At 42.7% G+C, this 17,488-nt stretch overlaps 1 protein-coding gene across 1 annotated transcript; it reads right to left on the minus strand.

Moving 5' to 3' along the window:
- Positions 1 to 1,286: 1,286 nt before the first annotated feature.
- wsb1 (WD repeat and SOCS box containing 1) lies at positions 1,287 to 15,725 on the minus strand. The gene is made up of 9 exons (XM_054736899.2): positions 15,318 to 15,725; positions 13,443 to 13,611; positions 8,035 to 8,318; positions 7,678 to 7,809; positions 6,530 to 6,630; positions 4,684 to 4,856; positions 4,138 to 4,251; positions 2,935 to 3,042; positions 1,287 to 2,850 (listed from the first exon to the last, which is right to left on the minus strand). Exons 1-9 carry the CDS (start codon positions 15,355 to 15,357, stop codon positions 2,688 to 2,690), a joined length of 1,284 nt encoding a protein of 427 aa, XP_054592874.1. The 5' UTR covers positions 15,358 to 15,725; the 3' UTR covers positions 1,287 to 2,687.
- Positions 15,726 to 17,488: the final 1,763 nt, after the last annotated feature.

Raw genomic sequence — 17,488 nt, forward strand, 5'->3', positions numbered from 1 at the left:
CCAAAGAAATTTTTGGGGTGGCACACCAAATTGGTCCTTGTGGTAACTCTGGGAGAGTTTAGCCTGTGGCGATGTACTGCATTGCTCCTTTATTCATTTCTATTTTTTAAAAAGGTCACAATAGACGTCAAAAAGCTTGACGAAAGGTGGTTCCTTAGACTCTCTAACTGAACTTTAATTTTATTCAAAGGCATTTTGTCCCATCCAGCTTTCAGTTATAAATGAAGACACCCACGATCTCTATGTTGAGAGCGAAAAATAAACGATGTGCCTTTAAGTCGGATCACAGAGGAACATAAAAATCCTTCTTTGTACTTTTCAGTGTTCAGAACTGTCATGTGATGTTTCTTTGTGATGAGAAACATGTGACTGAAGCCATCAGCAGCTGGAGGAGCTCAGTGGAGAACACAAAGATGTGACAAGAAAAACAAATGTGGATAAAAAGCTAATATTTGATGTGAGACCACAGGACTGGATGGTTCCTTCTGTGTCTCCTGCAGTAACAGCAATCCTCCACATCTGGAATGAGATCATATAACCTGACCTTTGAACCTTCATAGCCAACTGTACACTGAATGGCCTTTCTTGATCAAATGTAAATAAAAAAAACAATTCTTGTGTAAATCCTTGTAATATATTTTGAGTAAAACATTACCTGATGTGTATGAGGTGTATGAAAACTCCAAAAAGCATAAGAGGCTGTCACACACACACACACACACATTTATCCTCCTATTCTGCATTGAAGAGTAGTTCCATTAAAACGTTCCTCATGGACCATCTTCTCCAGCCTCTACAGTTACCCGACTAGTTACTAGTGATTACATTAGTAGTCACACATTTCCTTCCCTGTGCTCTAGAAACTTCCTTTTGGAAAGGCTTCCTTTGTGCTCAGCGCTTGTATCTCGTTGGATCGGAACATGCTGTTAAAATGTTCTCATACACGGTCCCAAGTCCAGATAGAGGTGTCAGAAACATATCTGAACACAACAGCAAGATAAGAACTGATTTAACGAGAACTTAAATGTAAAAAAAAAAAAAAAAAAAAAAAAAAAAAAATCGGAGGTTTCTTTGGACGGTTTTAATCAAGAACTGAAAACATGTGCTGCAGCCAACCACTACAGGTGTTTTGCCTTCAGCGCTCCTGTATTCCAGCGTGCAACTATTATCAGACATGTTAAAGGCTGCATACTGGTGTTCATACATTAACAAAATCCTGAAGATTGCTCGACCACCTTCTGGGGTCATGAATGTAAACCCATTTAGATATAAAACAATCACACCAGTATTGGCAAAAGTCTTTATTGAAACTAGAAGCATCAAAATGCATTACCAGGACGTTCCAGGAACTTCCTACATTCATAAGTTTACAGCTTCTGAAGCAGAATTGAGTTTCAATGGTAACAGATATAAAAACATGGCTGCTGCGAGGCTCATTCATGCCACTCCCTCCATAAACAAAAACACCCAATCGCATTTATAACCCACGTGGATTAAACAAAAACAAACGTTGCATCAGCAGCGCCAGAGTTTATTGCCTAGAATACCCGACTTCTGACTGAGCACCCACGTCCTTAAAACCTCACAACTACTCCACTACTAGTTCGTGTGTGTGCTTCCATCACGAACTCAAGAGTCCAGATGATTGGATGAAATTTTAAACGAGGGCCTTCTACGTCAGAGTGGTACTGCGTTTGAACATATGTACAAATGAACGAGATTGAGCAGTAAGACATAATTCACATTTAAAGGTGGCAAACACTAACGTACAACTCTAACGCAGGGTGGATTGCACTGAAAGGTAGAAGGAAATACAACTGTGATATGTTTCTTCACATGATATAACTTTATAGAAACGTACCATGGTGTTTAGAATACCAGGTTTAGGTGGGTGGGACGCATCTGCAACAGTCGCCCAAAATCAGCCCATCTGCCGTTAAGAGAACCAAACAGCAAAGCCAGGTCTAGAAGCCAGAACTAGGCCACCTTTTGATAGTTTACCACCAGCCAGTAGCACCTTTACCACTATGCATTAATGAGCAGCGTACACTAGTCGCTGGTTTGTGTAATGGAGCTGGTTTCCACTCTGCTCAGTGGTTCTTTTCCATTGGATAACGGAAAATACAAAAATATGGACCAGCAGAGTAACTCCATGAATCCGTAATACTACAGCACACACGTCCTTAGTACTCTATAGAAAACTGCTGATCCATAAAAAATGTTTTGGGTAAATACTGTCTGAGAAAAAGTCAACAGCTGAAAAAAAGCTGGAATACGTTTTTCCTTCCAAAATCCCGGCGTGCCCAACATCAGTAGCTCTTACACCTGACCTCAAACAACCTTGGTCACAACGAAGCGGGTGCCCGAAGGTAAAAAGAAAAAAAATACTAATAAACGCACGCACCACCTCAATAAGTGCAACAGTCATGGAAAGTCAGAGGATGGAAGGAGGGCATCACTGGGAGCATTTACAAAAGCACTTAGAAAAATAAATACATACAAAATAAGGTGATGCAGAATTAGCCAGAGGACATGGCTCAGAGTTTTCAGTACATCTGAACTCTTCTCTTTATACCCAGATCACTCGTTCGTTCATCACCAGAAATGAATCTTACTAGAAAAGCGTTCGTTCTTTCCTTATCTTTATGAAAATAAAAAGAATCATTGGTTTGTCAGCTGCTGCTGATTCAGATAACTCGATACGCCAGAAAGTCCTGGAGTGGTGTAGGAATGCCTAAGCCCTCCACCTGCTGGGTGGTCAACACCCGGCGGAGGGCCATCCTGCACATGTGCTGCAGACTGGAGATGCTCCGAGGGCACTGCCAGAAGTGCACGCTACCATCACGAGTTCTAACACAGAAGGAAAACAAATAAAAAATGAATAGAACAAACGAAGAAGACATAGCCACATGTCAACAAGCACTTGTGTCTTACCCAGCAGCAAGGACACTTCCTTCAGCAGAAAAGGCACAGCAGAGACCGTTAGATAGAGGGGCGATGGCCTGAGGAGCCCTTTCCTCGATACTCCAGAAACGAACGAGCCTGAGCAGGAGAGAGAACACCTGGGTCAGAACACACCCGTAGCGACTTGTTGAACCATTATTAGTCACGATGATGATGGGTTTTGTCTTGATTCAACACAAAAATGTCTGCAGCAGAGACAGGATTACACAAAAACCCATTAATGCCAAATTCCAGTTTTCCCCCTTCAGGAATTATGCCCGACTGTTGTTAGAAATCTGTAACAGTGATGGCGTTACCCACACTAAAGGTTCAGCTGCAGCCCGACTTCAAGACTAGTAGCACATAGAATATAGTGTGTGTGTGTGTGTGTGTGTGTGTGTGTGTGTGTGTGTGTGTGTGTGTGTGTGTGTGTGTGTGTGTGTGTGTGTGTGTGTGTGTGTGTGTGTGTGTGTGTGTGTGTGTGTGTGTGTGTGTGTGTGTGTGTGTGTGTGTGTGTGTGTGTGTGTGTGTGTGTGTGTGTGTGTGTGTGTGTGTGTGTGTGTGTGTCACTGTTAATGTGACAATGCGAGTCAGGACTTGTGAACTAGGGTGCACTAGTAAACGTTTCAAACAACAGGGTTGCTTGGAGCTCTCTCTTTTTCTGGACGTAACTTGTTCCTGCAGCTTTAGTTTGTTCGTCTGCTCTAAGAAAATCTCAACTCCAAACCACCGTCTGCTTCTCTCCCAGCTGTTTACTTAATAACTTCTCTCGCTGGAGCAGAATTTGTGATGAATGACTAACATGTGACTGTGCTGTGACCCAGAACCAGACGAACAAGAGCCAAATGTTCTCTACTTCCATTTGAGAAGAGAGAGAGAGATAGTAGTCGGGGGTGGGACCGATACAGCTTTAAACCTGACCTGGTGATCTCATCTACGACTGAAACCTTGTTTCTGAGCTCGCAACACCAGTTCAAGTCACCGTGCCAGCTTTAACTGAAAACATCCTCAAGTTTATAGGAAAGTTGTGAAAATCCCAAGACCACCTGTAGGATCGAGACTGATGCAAGACAACAAGAGTAGAGTGGCAGCATCTAGAAAACATGAGTCAACAACCCAAACCCTCCTCCAGTCTGGTTACAGACCTGTAGTTTACACACCGCTTACGTTAAACCCAGACCCAGAAGCTCTCACCTGTCATCAGTAATACTAGCGATGTGGCGGCCATCCGGGCAGAAGCTCACACTGCGGACCCAGCGGTCGTTCGCCCCTCCAGCAAATATGGGTGACGGGGGAGGAAAGAGGTGGCTGGAGAGGGAGGACAGGTTAAATGCGTGTTTACTGGTTGAGTTGGTTCACCTGTCTGGACTCGTCATCCAAGAAAAACTTCAACCATCTCCAATCATTAACACGTTCATTAGAATCAGCATGTACTGCCCCTTTAAGAGGGTGACCTTGTGGCAAATAGGTGTGCTGTTTTGGAAACAGAAGCTGTTATGGAATGTATTCAGACAGGTTTAACCACGCAGGGGATATTACACACACACACACACACACACACACACACACACACACACACACACACACACACACACACACACACACACACACACACACACACACACACACACACACACACACACACACACACACACACACACACACACACACACACACACACACACACACACACACACACACACACACACACACACACACACACACACACACACGTCTCACCCCAGCTCCAGAAGGATGGTGGACTTGTGATGGTCCCACACAATGACCCTGGTGTCGTAGGAGGCTGTGGCCAACAGCGCCCCATCTGGTGAAAATTCACAAGACACCACATCATTGTGGTGCCCCTCCAGCTTCCGGATTAACATGTACTTATCCATGTTCCATAGGAACACCTGCAAGTTGAAGAAAGGTGATAAAATGAGAGGACAGCAGGTGGATTTACGTTCAACATTCACCTAAAAGCTAAACTAACTACAACTAGAGAATTGTGTCAGAATTAAACAGGTATGCTCAGTGTCTCTGGTGCTTTCTAACTGGGATCAAATGAAGAACATGCTACATAACCAGCAAGGCTACGTTAGGTGAACACGTGACATCTAATTTATCTGTAAGACTTAATCAGAACTACAGCATCCTATTTGGATCTACACATTTTAAACAAAATTCACTTAATTCTAGCATTATAACATAAAAAATCAAACTAAAAAAAGAGAGAAACAAGTAGTAACTTAAGATAACATAAATTACTCCACTGGATTCCCCTTTCAGAGTTTTAGTTCTCTGTGATTACATTAGGCTCAGCTCCAGCAGAAGCCTAGGAAGAGACAGATACTGCAAGAGAGAAGCATATTTTATGGCCAAAGGTCTCATACCCCTGGCAAAGTACACAAGTACATGTGCACACACACACGCACGCACGCACGCACACACACACACATAAATAATTGTTCCTAGAAGAGTTTTGTCACTTTGAAGTAACTTTTTTACTAGAGAACTACAGATTTACTCCTGCATGATAACTACAAACATCCAGTGGTTTATAGAAGATGACTACATTGATTTAGTGTTTTAGAAATATTCACATTAAATACTTTATTTACTTCATCGCTACAAGCTACAACAATCCTATGTTCTTAGTAAACACACCAGACTGGTGATTTCCACACAGCTGGCATGTGGAAGCTAAAACGCAGCTACGGAGGAAGGGCCGTGTGCCGCTGCTGGTTAAGTAACGCTGGCTGTGCTTTTAGGAGTCAGACTAGTGGGCCGTTTCACCGCCTCTCGAGTGAAATTAATGCATTTTTAAAGTACGATTTCTAAAATGAATGAAGGAACTGCAACAGCAGAGGTAGACAGACACAGAGCAGCACCTACGTACAGATTGACCTTGCGGGTCAGGTGCCAGGCTGCCCCTGCCTTTGGGCACTGTGCACTGTGCGTCCATGGTTTTAACCGGCTGCTCAAAATGTCAGCGCGGCGCTCCTTTCAAAACCAATCACACACTGAGCTCTGCCACCACCTGTGACAGGGAGAGCAAGACACACACTGTAGGGACACAGAACCTAACACAACCGCCACCATGTACAGACTAAACTAGAATCAAACTCTAGAGACGTTCAGCTAGTGGTGGACAATCCGGAGCTCATATCCAGACATACGCGAGCCTTAAGGGCTGCAGAGATATGTAAACCAAGTTAGCTTCTGGACTGTTAATAAAAGTTCAAACAAAAAGACTCCAACTGTTAATTAACGTTTTAATGAAATGAACTGATCTTCTGGCATTTCCCTGCAGTAAATGAGTGTTTTATTCTCTCCCACTTCAGACTGGTAGAACATGTACCTGCACTATTTGTCTGCTCTGACACATCAAAATACAGAAATCTAAACAGGAAGTAGATGCTGATAACCTGTGACACTGAGCAGTTTGTTCTGAAGTGGAAATGGGAGGGCGGGGAAGGTGATTTGAAGGCTGATTGAGCATACTGATCACAAGCAACTGCACAAAGATTTCTAGCAAACTTCACAAAAGAAAAAAGGTCCAAAAACAAAAAACTGGAACACTTACTGCTTTGCCTGAGCCCACGGAGCACAGGATGGAGGAGTCGGGGGAGAAAGCGCTGCAGTGCACCCAGTTCTGGTGTCCGCGCAAAACCTTCACCATGTTACCTAGGAGACAGTTTCAATCTGAAGACATTCATTTCTATCAAAAACACCACACACGCATCGTTGTCGCAGAAAAACATCACACACGCATCGTTATCGCAGAAAAACATCACACACACGCATCGTTGTCGCAGAAAAACACCACACACGCATCGTTATCGCAGAAAAACATCACACACACGCATCGTTGTCGCAGAAAAACACCACACACGCATCGTTATCGCAGAAAAACATCACACACACGCATCGTTGTCGCAGAAAAACACCACACACGCATCGTTATCGCAGAAAAACGTCACACACGCACCGTTGTCGCAGAAAAACGTCACACACGCACCGTTGTCGCAGAAAAACGTCACACACGCACCGTTGTCGCAGAAAAACGTCACACACGCACCGTTGTCGCAGAAAAACGTCACACACGCACCGTTGTCGCAGAAAAACGTCACACACGCACCGTTGTCGCAGAAAAACGTCACACACGCACCGTTGTCGCAGAAAAACGTCACACACGCACCGTTGTCGCAGAAAAACGTCACACACGCACCGTTGTCGCAGAAAAACGTCACACACGCACCGTTGTCGCAGAAAAACGTCACACACGCACCGTTGTCGCAGAAAAACATCACACACGCATTGTTATCACAGAAAGGTGAGAAACGTTTTACAGCGGGAGGCGTGTAAGGGCCAAAAGAGAGCAGAACAGCCCGTTTTACTGCAGAATAAACATTTAAAAAGGCTATTTACAAACGGTCTCCAGAAACCAACTTCATTTAGGCGTGTGAAATAATTAGTATGAAGAAACCATCCCCAGCTCAGGGAGCTGCTCATTAACCATCGGTGAGGAGAACTCAAGTTCTTCAGATCAACTCCCACTGCAATTTGTAAAAATGATCCTGAACCTCCAAGAAGGACCTCCTCAACCCTCTTTTCTTTCCGGTATATGAACAGATTGAAGGTCTTTCTTCGTTGTGGGTCAGGTCCTCCTGTTAATGTTGCCCCCCAATGGTCACACTGTTGGGGAACTTTTCTTTAAGTTAAAGTGCCTACCATCATCTTTGAGGTCCCAGACTCGAAGGGTCTTGTCCCTTGATGCAGACACCAGCATGAGACTGCCATCAGGAGCAAAGGTCAGATCTCGAACAACATCCGTGTGGTCCATCAGATTCAGCAACAACTTTCCTGAACCATCAAAACAGAAATAAATCAAACTAAGAACCAAACAGCGATTGGTCCATGTGGTCCTGCATTTACAGCAGAGTGTAAACATGTCACAACTAAGAATAACACGGACTGTTGCATGTACATGTTAGTTTCCTATGAGACAGCTCCGGACCTGATCATGTTTTATATATATATATACACATACATACACACACACACACACATACACACACAGGACCTCACCAGTGTAAACGTCCCAGATCTTGATGCGACCATTGTTGAGGCCTGTTGCCAGCAGGAGCTGGTCCTGGCCAAACGTGAAGCGGTGCCATTCAATGTTGACACAGCGGCTCTGTTTTTCTGGCACAGACGAACCGAAGGCTAAGCCCCACACAATGTCCCCGCAGTCTATTGTGTGCTCGCGGGGCTCACCGGCCACCGGGCTTCCTACGCTGCCATCACTGTTTTGACGAGACAGGTGCCGAGGGCTCGACAGATTGGTGCCCTCTCCATCTGTGCCAACTGAACTAAAGAAAAGCAGAAAAGGGGTTAAAGATGGGGGTGAAACTGTACTTTTATTCACATTTGTATTTTTTGGCGCAAAACATTCGGTATGAGGCAGGTGTGTAGAATTCTGACACTAACTGTACGCTTTAACCATCAGCACAAGCGACTGCTTTCAAATTTAAGGGCTGGATCCTTTGAAGGACCCAACCTACGTAGGCTGGTGTAGGTATCAAACACCTGATACTTCACCAAATGGAAAGATCGGAAGTGAACTAGGGTTGTCACAGTGTGAACATTTAACCTCACGGTTATTGTGACCAAAATTACCATGGTTTTCGGTATCGTGGTATTTTTTTAAAACGTGCTACATTTTCACACAACTAAATAAACCCTGTATGTCAGGAAATATTGTCCCCAGTTTGTGTCTAAATTTTGCCTAAAATGTGCTATTTTGTAATTATGTTGTTTATTTTTTTACATTTTCCCCCTTTAGTCTTTAAAATACCAATATCTGCCCATAACTTCTTATTTCATGTCTGTTTAATGTCATCATTTTAGGGCTGCAACAACGAATCGATAAATTCGATGAAAATCGATTACTAAAAGCGTTGGCAACGAATTGCGTCATCGATTCGTTGTGTCGCACAACTCTTCCAAAAGCGCCCCCCCCCCCCTTCCTGCCCGCCGTTGCGCGCAGACCAGAGCAAGTCAGATCAGCGTGAGGGAGAGCCGGCAGATCAGCGCGAGGGAGAGCCGCAGATCAGCGTGAGGGAGAGCCGCAGATCAGCGTGAGGGAGAGCCGGTACCGGCAGATCAGCGCGATGGAGAGCCGGCAGACTTGCGCTGCTGCGAACCGGTTCCGCATTGTTGCACAGCGATCCAGGCAGCTGCTTCCAGCGCACGGTCCATTCTCAAAGTGGCGCAACCAAAAAACTATAATTAGCACACGATCGTTCATGTCCGCACATGTTCTCTATTTTCTGTCTTATTTGTGCCTGAAGCGCGCTACTGTGGAGCTCATCACCTGCACTGCGGTGATTTCACCTCACTGACGCAGCATCGAATCGCGCACTCCGCTTTGCGGTCAGGAGATCCCTTTGATCTGCTCAGAAGTAACTGATGAGGTGAAAAGGTAAGAATCCAGGCAACAGATTTTCGGGAGAATTATGAGGAGATGCAGGAAGATGAGAGACAGACAGGACAGGAAAATAGTTAAATAAAAACAAGAAAACAAAACAAAGTGTTGAAAAGTCAAATGTAGGTAGATTTATCTCCACTACACGTTTTTACCAGTAAAAAACAATAAGTTCTACACATGTCATATTTATACATCTGATACAATTCAGATCACCTTCAAAACTCAGTCACACACCCAGGGCCGTTTCAAGACATTTTGGGGGCCAAGGCAAAATGCCCCCCCCCACCCCCCCAATAACTGGGCTCCCCAGAAGCCTCTGTGTAATTCATGCCCTCTCCAGTAGTGTTAGTTATATGGTGTTTATAAAATCCCCTCAGACATTACTGACATGTTCTGATATTATCAGATGAAAAACTAAATTATCAGACATGTTGTCTCATCTGCTGCTTTTCTAAACCTGCTAAAAGTAACAAAACCATTTGAAAGCCACTATTTGTGGATTCTCTGAAAGTTTCCATGGAGTGTGGGACAACTTATTTTTTCATTGATCCTATCGTCTAATCTCACAGCTGAAACAAGCATCCTTAATAATCTGTGCACAGGAAGCTTACCGATGCTGTAGTAAAACAAAAGGTATAATAATTTATTATTAATAAAACCTTGTTGCAGCACTAAAGCAGAAAAATTAGATTTTGCATTAAATATGCAAAATATTTACATATGAATTGTTTTAGAGCCCTTTAATTGGCAGAATCTGATATTAATTTAGTTCTTACAAAAAATGGGTCCCAACATGGTTTGTGTGGCGTTGCCATAGTGTGACGTCATAGGCACAGATCCCCTGTCCTCTTGTTTGGAAATGGAAATATGGTCACCCTACATTAAACAAACTGTCCACCCGGGCTTTTGCACTGCACAGAGACGCTTCGCTGCCTATGACTGAATGTCAGTTGAGAGTCAGTCTCATGCAGACTGACCAATGAAGAGAGGGCCTCAAGTTAAGACCCTCTCCTCATTGGTCAGTCCACACGAGGTGGGTCAAAGGTTACTCTGGGCGGGTTACGTGTTGTCAGGCATTCAAGTATTGAGTATATTTACCGCATATTACAGTAAAATATTCTGTATGTGACCACATTATGGTGATCCTTGGGTCGTGATGATGGAGCCCTTGAATATTGTTGCCCAGGGTACAACAAAGTGTTAATCTGGCCCTGGTTCCGCCGTCACATTCCCGCAGAAACTGGTTGATCACACCGGGGCCAGACTACTAGCATGTGGTTTTACAACCACAATGTCCTCAGAAGCAAAAACGCTTTTAAAAGGGAGGGAGGAGTCCTAACTGTTGCTGCAGGCGTGTTGTGTGAGAGTGCAGTTATATACTGGTTAATATATTTTTGGGTTCAGTTGCTTTCATGTGGCCTAATGTGAGTCTATTTGGGATCATTGGAATGATCAGCAGCATTTCTAGATGTGACTTTATGGCAGTTGCCCAGGGCATCATCGCAAGGAGAATGGCATTCATTTACTTTTGTTTTATTTGGTATTTTTTCAGTCAGTTTTGGAAATAGTGATCAATTTTGATTAATTCACAGCCTATGTTTAATTACATTTAAAATAAATGTTAACAGATGAGATCAAACAAAACAGATGAGAATTGCCCTTAAGCTGTTTAACTTGGACCAAGCATTTTAGGTCACAGATAGATGTAGCTTAGGGTCTCTGTCTATACACCTTATAAGACAATTTAGGTGATGGCATGTTGTTTTTCTGCTATTGAAGTGTTTTCTAATAATGTTGTGTTAAATAAAGTGAAGGAAGGAGAGAAATAACGTTTCCCTAGCAGTTTTTAAAAATTTCCCCATGTAATCCGATTAATCGATTAATCGTGTCGAGACCCCATCCGATTAATCGATTATCCAAATAATCGTTTGTTGCAGCCCTACATCATTTAATAAATATTAGATCAGATGATACTCAGTACTCAAGTAGCCTTCTAATCAGATACTTTTTTACCCTTACTAGAGTAATAAACCCTATATCAGGAAAATATTGTCCTCGGTTTGTGTCCTTCCAGTGAGCTTTGCAGATGTGGGAAAATGTCATCAGGCAGTAATCATTGTTAAATTCATAATTATTCTCGGAGAGAGACCAACTCTTATCTGCCCCTGGGAGCTCCGTAATGCATAGCGTCATTTCAACATGGGGGTGTCCGCGACACGGTTTATATGCAGGTAGCGGCGCTGCGGCTGCTTTATATAGCGACGCGTTGCATTCTCCCTCAACCCAAATCCTCGGATCACGCATTTTAGCTAAAACGCTAACGCTAGCTTGCATTGACTGTAGAGTTGTGGGTGACGATCACGCAGATGTGTCATGAGATTTCAAGCGTTGCTGCCTTTCACAGACACTTTTTCTGCACATGCTGCAAACAGGATAGCCGTCTTCTATCAACTGTCCCTCGGCATTCTTCAAATATCCCAAAGATGCCCGTACTTCCCACTTTGTCTTCTTTGATGGATAAAAAATGTCCTGAGCGCTGCCGTCTCCTCCTTTGGCCATTATTTCAGATTTAGCTTCAAGAAAGTTTTGGGTGTAAACAACAAAGTGCGCATGTGTCGCCGGCAACTTCAGCAGATGATACGGTGGCTGGTAAGGGTCACCGCGCCTAGACCGCAGCCACGGTAAACCCACAGAGATAATATAGTTTTTTAAAAACAAGACGGTTATTATTATTGTCAACTTTTTTTTAAACCGGGGTTTACCGCTACACCGGTTACCGTGACAACCCTAAAGTGAACAGGTGTGAAGGCACACATTCTAGACATAGGATTTATTACTACCCTCTTCTCGGGGAGTGTCCTGTGACCTAGCGACCGTGAAGTCGCTTAACAGAAGTTAAATGTAGGGTCGGCGAGCTACCGCTGTCCCCAGAGAAAGGAGCTGAAACTGTCAACCGTTTAAAACAAAACGACGTTAGATTAAGACATGCAGCAGTGACACCCTCCAGAAGGGACAGTTGGGTTCTACTTTAAAGAGCAAGTCACCCCCAAATCAACTTGTTTTTGCTGATAAACTATATAAACAAGTGTCTAAGTGTGCTGTAAACACGTGTAGTCAATAATTTGGCACTTTAGTGCATCTTAGTTAAAATTGAAATATTCTGCAACCCTGTCAGGAAGCCCAAGGCGCTGATTATTAAATAATTTAATCAACTCCACCCCATTCAACAATAAAACAGGAAAAGTGAAACAATATTTAATATTTGGCCAAATTTGACTTGAAAATGTATCCGTTGTTCTTGGCATGGCTCATTTATCACACTTAAATATGGTGTGTAATCTTACCTTTAATGAAGGCCATGAACCTGACATCTCCATGATCACTCTGTTGTAAACAGCATCCTCTAATATCTCACCCCACCCTGTGTGCTGGTGTCTATGGGGCTAAGCACTGCCCCTACCAGTGAGGCAGGGTACTGCCTGCCTCCCCCACTACATATTCTCTACGTGTTTATGGCTACTCAGAATGCCTAAATTTGTCATCAAATATATCAGATGGATTGTAGAACGTCATCATGTGAAATAAAACATGTATGCTGGTGATATAATGACAGACAACAGTGAGCATTTGCCAACTTCCTGTTTGTTTGTGGCGCTGCTCCATGAGAACGGAGGCAGCTCTCATCTTTGCCTCCACATAAATCTGATCAGGAAACAGGTAAATTCAACAAGTTTGACCATAAAAATGATTAACTCGTATAGAAAACTAATATATAGAGCAGTCAGTGGACACACCGACTTCATATTAAATCATTATTAGTATTTTACTTGTCACGATAAGGGAAGCAGTGCCTCCCCTGCCTGCTCTGACCACAAGTCACTGTTTCTACATTCCTATGATAATTGTTCTGTACGCCAGTGTGCTGGAGTTTGTACAAAAGAACAAAACAACTTGTAAATACTTGGCTCCGTGGATTGGAACATATAAAATCCTGAGTAATACTTACAAACTTTTCAGGCATTTAGTCCATGGGATGAGCTTGACGATGCGATGCCCCTGAGACCAAGCAAAGTAGGAACCATTGGGAGCAAAGGCTACTGTCCAAGCCTCACGCCCAGACTTCTGGTCAAACGGAGCAACGGGGACCAGGAGTTCACCAATGAACTTAGCCTTACCTGCAAAACACAAACTTCTGTTGTATTTAAGATGTTGGTCACTCATTTATTAAGCTGTAACAGCTTTGTTTTTGTGCCACTCATGCCAGTACCTGAAAACCATAGTGGTCTTTTCAGACCAACATAAATGTGGAGGCTGTCCATTTACAGAATAACCAATTTCCCTTCCCATCCGTGAATGCATTTCTACAACATACACGCTAGCTGCAGCTGGAAAAACGAACGTTTTGGATTTGTATTTGCTCTCCTAGCTGCCAGTGCTGGGTGTGGTCCAAATGTTTGTTCCCTTTGCTCCGTCTCTGGGCCCAGCACCAACTCTACAAGTTTTTATCTGGAACGTTTGCAGCCATTAACCTTGTCCTCTCTGCTTCTCTTCCCCTAGAAATGGTGACAGGCTACTTCACAGCAGTAATGCGCACGGTACCCAACGCATGTCACAAGTTTGAACTCCAAGCTTGATGATTTTATGGAACTGAATGTGAATGACTTTGGCCTACATTGCACTGTAACTACTTTAGTTTAAACCAGACCTTTCCCTTCCTGGACACTACCCTAGCTTTAATGGTGATTTTAATCGTCGCTTGAAACAGAAGAAACAATACTGCACAAGTTTTGGCTTCAAGCTGTATCAGAAGGCGTGGTCCTGCACAACATAAACAAACAGTCCAATAAGCCTGCAGCTTAACAGCATAACAAATTCAAAGCTTAAAAAAGTCTGTGGGGGGAATCTTGAACACACCCTTAGTAAGTCTGTACAGATGTATCTGTCCTCTAAAGCTTAGCTAGTTTATTATGGTTAGGGCTGGGCGATATGGCCTCAAATCTATATTGCCATATAATCTGAAGCATGTGCGATTACGATATTTACTGCAATATATTTTTCCTTTGTTAATATATGTCAAAATGGCATGCTTTAAAAAATCCTCATATGGAAAATATATTGCAGCAGAATAAAGACGTCCAAAAAGTGTAGAATGCTCCCCCTCCTCCCGCTACATGCTTGCAGTCACTGCCATTCCTTGTTCCAATGTCAGTGCACATCTTAGTGACATCATGTGTTATCGCGATATTGCGGTAGATCCAAAAACTTATTACCCAATTTTATATCGTTTCTACCTTGTATCGTTTATATTGTCCACCCTTAATGATGGTTAACCCATGCTGCTGCTTCTGAAGCACATGTTGTTAAGAAGCTGTTGAGGTCAGTAAGGCAGTGTGACAAATATGTCCAGTCTGCCTGTAAAAAGGCTTTTACTGCAAATGCACGACTTCCTGCAACAGCATTCATAACGCATCAAATCCATCTGACTAAGGTACAGATCTCAAACTGCATCTGAGCGTAACAACAAACCGAATTTCGAGAACTCAACTTCAGACACAGTCGTGTTATTTAAAATAATTTCCTACAAAAGCTGCAAGGGTTTGTGCGTGCAGGAATGCTCGTAGTTCAGGGCGTGTGGGGGAAGGAGGAACATCTATTATCCACCCAAATATGTATGACAGAAGCTACGGAAAATCAACCCGTCAGACAGAAGAGGGTGTTACACAATCCAAACGTTATTCCACCCAGAAAGTCCTCATTTCTAACATGAGGTTTCTAGTTCGTGGTATCAGGCTATATTTATCACTCCCGGAAATGTGGTGTAGCATTCGTTTAGAAATGATGCTACGTGGATGTGCCTCGGCTAAGCTACGCGAGTACTTACCTATATCATTTTCGTTGACAGAGTCTGGGAAGCTGGCCATCTAAATACGGACACAGACCTCGGAAACACGTCAAGCAAGAGGAGGAAAAAATGAAATAATGTGAAGACAAATAAAATGCGGAACTACAATGTTGCCTTTCACGATGTTTACGAAACTTAGCTGAATCCTTCCGCCAGGCTGATTACAGCCTCAGGAAGAAAAAATATAGTCCCCTTTTGTTCAAATCAATCCCGTTTGGCGTATGTAGGTGTTTTCCTTAACGTTCAAAATCAGAAGCTTCAACGCAGGCGAACAAAAAATAGCATCTAAAACTACAGAGCGTAACTCTTAACCCTGACCAGAACAGAACGAGCGCTTTATAGATTATGCTGAGCTCTTCATTCAAAGGGATAGCTGTAGGAGGAGTTTCCTTGTACGTCAGCAACGTTCCCATGGTGACGGCATTAGCACCTCCCCGGAACACTTTCTTGGTACCTTTTTTTTTTTTTTTTTTATTCTTGGTACCAACGGTACCAATAGCAGCGTCATCCAGCGTCTTGACGAATGCAACAGTTTTAATAAAGCAGCAGTCTTTTCATGTAGCGGTTGCAATGACTGATTACATCAGGTATAGAGGAAAAAAAAACTTATCTCGCGCAGTGTCTGCACATGCGCAGTAAATTTTAAATCTTCAAACTTTATTTAACAGCAAAAGTGAAACACAAAAGGCATGTCTCTCCAGTGATGCGTTGAATTAAAACATGTCTATTATTTTACGGTGTTCTATCTGTGCTGTGCTACCATGGTCTTCTAACAACTGACAACATGCTGCAAGAGTCAGAGCAAATCTTTTAGAGGTAACCACTTTTCGCCAAGTAAAAAAAGTTCATACTTCTAATTAAGCAAAACATAAAAAAGAAATTAATAAAACTGTGGAAAAATAATTCATTTCATATTAATTGCAGAACCGTTATTTCACGTTATGTCCTTCAAACCAGTAAGGCTGTATTTCTCCATTCATGTTCTCATTCCCTACAATAATCTGCTAGTCATTTAATATAGTATGTTTTTTTTAATTATTATTCTATATAATGAATAAAATCATACGATTCAATTACATTTTCAACATTTCTTGCATTTTTTTTTGTTCACTGTACAACCTTTTATTCTTTATTTTTCATTCTTCTTAGCTCCAGTTGCGAATTTGATTTGCTGCTGTTACACCAATATTTCCTCACTGAGGGACAATAAAGGGATTTTCTATTCTGTTCTAACACAAAGGTAGCCAGTTCTCACCATAAAAATATGATACCCACTGTGAAGCATGGAGGTGGAAAAATTATGATTTGGGAATGCTTTTCTGAAAAGGGGACAGGGAGACTGATCTGACAAATGCTATGTGTTGTGAATTTTTGGGCAAAAACCTCTTTCCATCAGTGAAAGCACTGGATAGGACTAAACTGAGACATATGCTTTTCTGTGGAATTTCCCAAAGGGAAAAGCCCAAAGAAGAAATGTATGACCATTCATGTGTGGGGGTGCTTCTCAGCCAAGGGAGTGGACTCACTCACACTTTAGACTTGGAACAGCTATGGATAAAGAGTGGTACCTAAACATCCTTCCAGAGGAACTCCTTCAGTCATCCAACAACAGTTTGATGATGAACAATATCTTCACCAGTATGATGGAGCACCAGACCAGAGGGCTAAAGTCGGAATGCTTTACTGTTGACATGACCGATGATTGACAGCTTTGTTTCTGGATTCTTCAACCAATCAGAAAGGGGATTCATCTGAGGAAAAGACGATCCTGGTGCTCCTTGGGTATCTTCTTCATAATGAAGTACAAGTGGTGTTTTTGTGGGGTAATGTTATTATCATTTATGGTCACGCTTTAGAACATTTTAGTTTATACAAACTCACATCATAAAAACATTGTTTTTGCCGCAGCTGCAGCTAGAACACTAATCATCAGTGTATCAGAAGAACTCAGACTAAATAAAAGAGGTGTGACCAAGTCACTGCTTTGCAAGTCACAATTATTTCCAGTCAAGTCTCGAGTAAAGTCCAAGTCAAAGACAATCAAGTCCAAGTCCTTAACTTTGAATCTTCAAGTCATAATCAAGTAAACTGTCCAACTTCAATTTAATGGCAATGATAATAAATTCCAGAAATAAAGCTTCTTAAAGCTT

The sequence above is a fragment of the Nothobranchius furzeri genome, chromosome 13 (genome assembly GCF_043380555.1).
Source record: "Nothobranchius furzeri strain GRZ-AD chromosome 13, NfurGRZ-RIMD1, whole genome shotgun sequence".
Taxonomy (NCBI): Eukaryota; Metazoa; Chordata; class Actinopteri; order Cyprinodontiformes; family Nothobranchiidae; genus Nothobranchius; species Nothobranchius furzeri.

Excerpts from the sequence above, each read along its gene's own strand:
- wsb1 (XM_054736899.2), bottom strand. The coding sequence starts at position 15,357 with ATGGCCAGCTTCCCAGACTCTGTCAACGAAAATGATATAG. Across the intron at positions 4,857-6,529 it reads CCGTGGGCTCAGGCAAAGCA|GTGTTCCTATGGAACATGGA; the intron begins GTAAGTGTTCCA and ends TTCAACTTGCAG. Across the intron at positions 4,252-4,683 it reads ACCATCCTTCTGGAGCTGGG|CCACCTCTTTCCTCCCCCGT; the intron begins GTGAGACGTGTG and ends CTCCCTCTCCAG.